General features: G+C 36.4%; 1 protein-coding gene across 1 annotated transcript; it reads left to right on the top strand.

The window, feature by feature from the left end:
* The first annotated feature begins 321 nt into the window (after positions 1 to 321).
* On the top strand, positions 322 to 4,723 carry LOC115705904 (BTB/POZ domain-containing protein POB1). Its single transcript, XM_030633367.2, has 6 exons — positions 322 to 941; positions 1,337 to 1,462; positions 1,873 to 1,994; positions 2,097 to 2,160; positions 2,282 to 2,561; positions 3,664 to 4,723. The coding sequence occupies exons 1-6, from the start codon at positions 683 to 685 to the stop codon at positions 4,502 to 4,504; spliced, it is 1,692 nt and encodes a 563-aa protein (XP_030489227.1). The 5' UTR covers positions 322 to 682; the 3' UTR covers positions 4,505 to 4,723.
* Positions 4,724 to 7,075: the final 2,352 nt, after the last annotated feature.

Below are 7,075 nucleotides of genomic sequence, written 5' to 3'. Positions count from 1 at the left end.
ATAATAAAATCTTAATTAAGGCAAACTATCTGTTTACAAACTGAAAAATCATTACTCATTCAAATTCATACCTTTTTTGATCTCATTTCAAATCTCCGTTTTCTTATCTTAGGGCTATAAAACTAACTTCTTTTCTTTATTAATAAATAAAAACGTAATTAACTAAAATAAACTTTATTTATCATAATAAAAAATAATCTAACATCCTGAACAGATAACAAAATCTAGCACTAAAGAATACCCATCAAAATTGACATAATGGTTGCAAATTGCATTATATTTTCTCTAAAAGGGTTCGTCATGGTTATTGTACACCTCACAAAATTTAAAGTGTGACCCAAAATCCAAGTCAGATACACCAAACCCGAAACAAGAAAATTATTTTTAAATTTATAAATAATATTTTTTGAAAATTAAAAATAAAGACAGAGAGTGCTGAAATTTGTTAAATATTTTATTTTATTTTGTAAAAATTGAATTTGGTTTTTTTTGTTTTTTCGTTCTGATCCTAAAAATTCAGAATATTTATTTTACTTACCCTAACGCTCCTCAAATTGAAAGTTTTATTTTGGTAGCTTTGGCCCAAAAATCAATCAATCCATAACCATACCATATCATAGCTTCTCACGCGCCGCTTCTTTCTTCTTCTCCTCCTTCTTGATAAAAGCTTTGGTCTCTTTCGATGATGAAGGATTTGAATTCGGATCTGTTTGACCTAAGAACGGAGATGGACACGGCTGAGTTTCCTCGGAGCGGTTCATCGTCTTCTGATGCCGATTTCGCCTTCGCTTTCAACGATAGTAACTTCTCAGACCGCCAGCTTAGGATCGAGATCATGGGTGAGACAGCTGAGACTAGGCTAGAGTCCGATGCCTGCACCAGCATCGCTGATTGGGCACGGCACCGAAAGAGGAGGAGGGAAGATATTAGGAAGGAAAACGGTTAGTTTTTTTTTTTCTTTTTCTTGGGTGCCTTGTTTCTTGTAAGTTTGAGCAAAATTGAGAGAGATGGGGCTGATAATGTTTTCAGTTTTGAATTTGAGTTTAATATATGCAATAAAACCTTGAATTATCGAGGAAATGAAAGATTTTTAGTAATGAATGGATAATATTTTGTATGTATCAAACTCTTTAGAAACCATATATTCCGTCAATTGAGCTGAATTTGTTTAGTATTGTATTTGCAATCTGACCACATTTTTATTTGAAGTAATCCCTCCTACCTGATATGTGTGTTAGGAAATTTTCTCTATTTTGTTGTGTTGGTGAAAACAGTGTCTTATTGTGCTTTGCTGATGATGTTTGGTTTTCGTTTCAATTGTATTTTTCTGCTTCAGTTGTGGATCTAAGCGGCTGCCCTGAAGAACAAATCTTGAATTGCAATCAACCAGACATAGATGATTGTGATGGTTGTGAAAACCCGGACGAGGACACAGTTGCCATGATTGAGGAATCACCTTCGGGTATTTTAACCTTTTCAAATTCAACTAGTTTATACTCCAAGTAATTTTGCAGTTTTCTAATCAATGGTTCATTCTGGTGTACACATTCTGTTGCTGAATTAGTATATGATAAAAGGTTTTTTTTAAATTTTTTTTCTTATTTCTGGCTAATTGGGGTATTTTTTGGATTTTTGAATAGGTTTTCTAATTGTGTTGTATTATAATATGTATAGAGGCTCTTTTATTTGAATCATTTGGTGGACTTATGTAGTTATAAAAGAATACGTATTTTTTAACCAAAAGCACTTTACTATCAACAACACGAGGACATACATTCTCTACCCTAGAATCACAATACATTCTTCTCTTTTTCTCTTATTTTTTACTCCCTTCTACCACCACACTCTTAATTTTAAGCTTGTATTCTATAGGCGATGAAGGTGCAAACAGCAATGAGTCAGACTGGACCATGGATTTTTCAACAGTTTTGAGAGTTAAAACATTGCATATCAGTTCTCCTATTTTGGCAGCCAAGAGTCCATTCTTCTACAAGGTGAAGTACTTGACATAGTAGAAAATGTTGTATGATTTTCCATTATATGCTTGCTATATTAGTAAATGCTTTTTCTTATATCCTTGTCTTACATTGTTTTAGCTTTTTTCAAATGGAATGAGGGAGTCAGAGCAAAGACATGTAACCCTGCGGATTAATGCATCTGGTATTTTGAGTAATCTTTATTTGTTATGCTACATTTTTTTGTTGCTTATATTAAATATATGAACTTCTACACATCTTGTTGAAGTGACCTTAAATATCTATGGTTTATATTGGTGGTGCAGAGGAAGCTGCACTCATGGAGCTCTTAAACTTTATGTACAGTAATACATTATCAAATGCTTCAGCTCCTGCTCTGTTGGATGTGCTAATGGCTGCTGACAAATTTGAGGTTGCATCATGTATGAGACATTGCAGCCGTTTATTGCGGAATATGCCCATGACACCCGAGTCTGCATTGCTTTATCTTGATCTTCCTTCGAGTGTCTTGATGGCAGAAGCTGTGCAACCGTTAACTGATGCAGCCAAGCAGTTTCTTGCTGTTCGCTACAGGGACATCACTAAGTATGTTAACATTTTACCTTAACAAATTTTAATTTATTATCCCCACTTTCTCTTTATTATAATTTATACTTTAAGTTGTTTGGTGAAAAAGTAGTCACACTGAAAACATAAGAATTGATTTGAAGTGTCATAAGGGCAACTAAAACTTCCCCCAGTTTTGCTTAAGTTATCTTTTTTTCTAGTTGGGTGGAGGAAGGAGTTGTGTCATTTAAAATTAAGATTTCTTTTCTTCATATTGAATTTATTTATGCAATAGTACTGTGATGTGCTCTGGTCACCCAAGCACAACTCAGATATAGAATCAGCAATAAAACAGTAAAACAAATGCTGAAATATTCATAGAAGGGTTGGTATTATTGAACTGAACCAAAGGAAACAAACTACTAGGCCTTTCAGACTTTGATGCAGAGAGAGAAATCTCTAATCATGCATACCACTGCCCTCTTATACTCTCCTATAAATATATATATCACTCAAACCTACCCCTCCTTAAAATATGACCCATGTACCCTTTTCTACTTCCTGGGATCTAACATACAGCTGCAGTGCTAGTACCATGTGGGAATGCCTTTTTGTGCTTTCTCCTATTTTAATTTTTTTTGGCCTTATTGCTAAAAGCTTTTTTGTTGATATTTTCACATTTTGCAATGTACATCAATCAATATTTTTACATTTACTTCCTACACAACAGATGGTTAATTTGTAACTTCTATTCTTGTGTGATCTTAAACTTGCATTCTTATTGTTTTTATGCTGTTATACTTGCGAAAAGAACGACCTTTTTTGTTGTACATAACAGTGATCTAGTTAGACGTGGGTGGAGGTGGGGTCGTATGAAAAGTTTTCTTTTTAATGTCACTCTGATTCTGCTTATATTTACGTCTTTTTCTGGCCTTATTTTTTATGGTAGATGCTGTAATATAATTAAGCCTATACTGTATGTGTCTAAGCTATGTTACACGGTATAAGTTGAAGGCATCTGCATCTCTGGGATTACACATTCACAACATGTCATTAAACTTTTACAACAGAATTTGTTTCATTTTATCAGATCCCACTTGCTCTTTTTTTTTTCCGAAGCTTATGTAGATTTTTGAACCAGGTTTCAAGAAGAGGTTATGGCTTTGCCTCTTGCTGGAATAGAGGCAATTTTAGCTAGTGATGATCTCCAAATCGCATCAGAGGATGCTGTTTATGACTTTGTGTTGAAGTGGGCTAGGGCTCAATATCCAAAACTTGAAGAACGAAGAGATGTCTTGGGTTCCAGACTTTCACAATACATTCGCTTTCCGTACATGACTTGCCGTAAACTAAAGAAGGTCCTATCTTGTAATGATTTTGATCACGAAGTTGCAACCAAGCTTGTGCTGGAGGCCCTCTTTTTCAAGGCTGAAGTTCCACATCGCCAACGAGCAATGGCTGCAGAGGACTCTTCTTCCTTGAACCGTCACTATGTGGAGCGAGCTTACAAATACCGTCCTGTTAAGGTGGTTGAGTTCGAACTTCCTAGGCAGCAGTGTGTTGTGTACTTGGACCTCAAACGCGAGGAGTGTGCAAATTTGTATCCTTCAGGGCGGGTTTATTCTCAGGCATTCCACTTGGGTGGACAAGGTTTCTTTCTTTCAGCACATTGCAACATGGACCAGCAGAGTTCTTTCCATTGTTTTGGCCTATTTCTGGGAATGCAGGAAAAGGGTTCAGTGACTTTCGCTGTGGACTATGAATTTGCCGCAAGAACGAAGCAGGTGCAGGCAAACCTGGCAAACCAGCAAACTGAGGACTTTGTAAGTAAATACAAGGGCAACTACACATTTACTGGGGGAAAAGCTGTCGGTTATCGAAATCTATTTGCTTTGCCATGGACCAGTTTCATTGCTGATGATAGTCCTTTCTTTATAAATGGTGTCCTACATCTTAGAGCGGAGCTTACGATCAAGCACTGATTTCTCTGTTCGGTCAAGTGTTTTAGAAGGAATACAACTACTCTGCCGTGTAGCTCTAACCATTTTGTTTATTTTATTTGCCTGTATGCTGTATGTATTGTTCTCTAAATGCAAAATGGAATAACTAGATAATATATGGCACACTTGAGACCCCTCCTTTAACAAGGCTGGTTAATTTACTAGAAATGTTTATTTATATATTTATTATTAGCTTCTTCATACTCAATGCTATTTTAAGAATCGCAAAGGAAAATGCCCCCCGAAACTACTATTTTCTTACATTCATATCACTTTCAATTGGTATTAATTTCGAGTTTTATATTCATCGTAACTACACACCTTCACATGTGCAGTAAAAACTACGCATTGTATTAAATTTTTAAATTGGGTAAATTCTTATTTAGTAACGGTACCTATTATATTTAGGAAAAGATATTTCTTAAATTTCAAATTAAATTTTAATTTTATTAGCACTAGGAAAATTTTTAACGGCAGAAAAATAAAAATCTTAAATGTGTTTCATTTTTTCCTAAAATTGCTAAATGTATATGGTGTCTAATATACTATTTAAAAGTTGTTATATTGTTGTTAATGCAGTTTAATATATTGTCCTACAAACTACAAAAACACTACAATCACATCAACCGTTAATTAAAAGTCTTTCAATATTAGGACTTACGAGAAGCGAAATGTGTTGTGTCGTTGATGAGTGTACATTTGTACATTTATTCTTAATCAATTATTAGACGAATTAACATTTATTAAAACTTTGTATAAATTTGATATATTTTTTATAGTGTGCAGTATTGAGCATAAAGTGATAAAATTATGACAAATTAGAAATGATGAGCAAAGTGCCAAAACAAGAGAGCAAATGAGTCGAGAAACAAGTGAAAATATAAAAAATAGTGCTTGGTGCTATAAATTTTCATTTAATTTCAAATCTAAATCTTACTTTTATTATTAATTTTTTAATTTTTTTTAAATTTATTGTCTTACTTTATTTAATATATTTAACATGCTTTTACATTTTGAGTCAGACATGTCGATTCACTTTTAATTCGTGTCTAGTTTTACCAACTCTTACCTAATTCATAAAATTTATCTCGTGTTCATGTCATGTAATCGTGTCAAAACCTATTTCCCCATCCAAAATCAAAATGCCTAAGAGCAAGGATAAGGGAGGGAAGAACACCAAGCAGGGGAATAATGAGGTTGACTATGGTAAGTGGAATAATGAGATGCATAACGATCAGGGCCAGAATTACAAACAGGGTCCTTCGCATTCTTGGCAATTGCTGCTTTGAGGCCTTGCATAGTGTAACGTGCATGTCAAGATGACACGTTACAAGTTAGGTGATGCCCACATGTTGGCCAAGTGGTGTGGTGGTCAAGTGGAGGCGCATGTTGGTATGCATGCTGGTGGCATGCTGATGCTTAGTTTGTACGGTAGTGGTGTTTTCGTAAATATTTTCAATATTGTCCAGATTGGGACAAAACTTGGTATTCACCATTTATCTAGGTCTACGAATACAATGGTACAATCGGATTTGAGAAACTATATAATTTGGTATATGGTGATGACCATATTTCTACAGAACAAAAATGATATATGTTCTTGGGAGAAGGCTAAAAGCTTAGAATGCTCTTTAAGGGGGAAATGCATGGTGTCAGCTCTCCACCACCCCTGGCACCTTGGTGCTAATTGAGCTACTACTAGTCAGCGGGACTAGTATGGCGGGCATATGAGGACCACGAGGGGAATCATATGTCTCCATGAGTTGGAATACTCATGGACACTATCGGGCCGACCCAGTAGTGCATTTAAGAATGCTGTCAGAGGTTAGCGGGTACATTTTTATTGGCTTTTCTCGTATGCCGCTTGCACAGGACGTGGCCTAAACCTCCAAGAGACATTGTGGTGCACCTTGGGCACGAGTCTCAACACGAGATGAAACGGGTAGTTATTTGTGGGCTAGTTTGCATGCGCACATAGGATGGATACACCATGCTGAAAGAGACAGAGGTCTAACGTATGCTACTAGTTTGGTGGCTTGTCTCGAGGACCTGCCAACATGCGTAGGCCATGGTGCCTTAAGAACTGGACCATGGACGTATGAGAGTCCTTAGTCGATGAGGGAGACGGTTCGGACAGTATCGAATGGGGCACGATTAGAAGCATTGTCACGTCTGCTTAGTGTTGGTATCTTGCTGCACATGCTACCTTGGTCACGAATGACTAGGTGAGCGTCGATGTTGGGATTTTTCTTATCATAGTGAGAACCTATGAAAAGTACGAGTATCTTGGCCAGAGCGTCTCGATGCATGGATGCACTCATGGATGCTTGCGAGCATGACTTAGTGGGAGTTGTTCGAGAGACGGAAGTATGCACGAGGCACACGGTCGCGCGAAAAATGAGCTCATTGTTACTCGGTTGAAAGGCTCACCTTGGCTTAGAGAAGTCAAGGTGTCGCACGGATGTTCCACTGCCTAAAAAGGTGAGCTCGTGACACATAGCGACGACTTGAAAAGCTTATGTAATATTTGTAGTAAGTAGAACAAAATAATTT

Source organism: Cannabis sativa, chromosome 1 (genome assembly GCF_029168945.1).
Source record: "Cannabis sativa cultivar Pink pepper isolate KNU-18-1 chromosome 1, ASM2916894v1, whole genome shotgun sequence".
NCBI classification, from domain to species: Eukaryota; Viridiplantae; Streptophyta; class Magnoliopsida; order Rosales; family Cannabaceae; genus Cannabis; species Cannabis sativa.
Note: the sequence above shows the minus strand (reverse complement) of the source record. Positions and strands in the feature narration are given on the sequence as shown.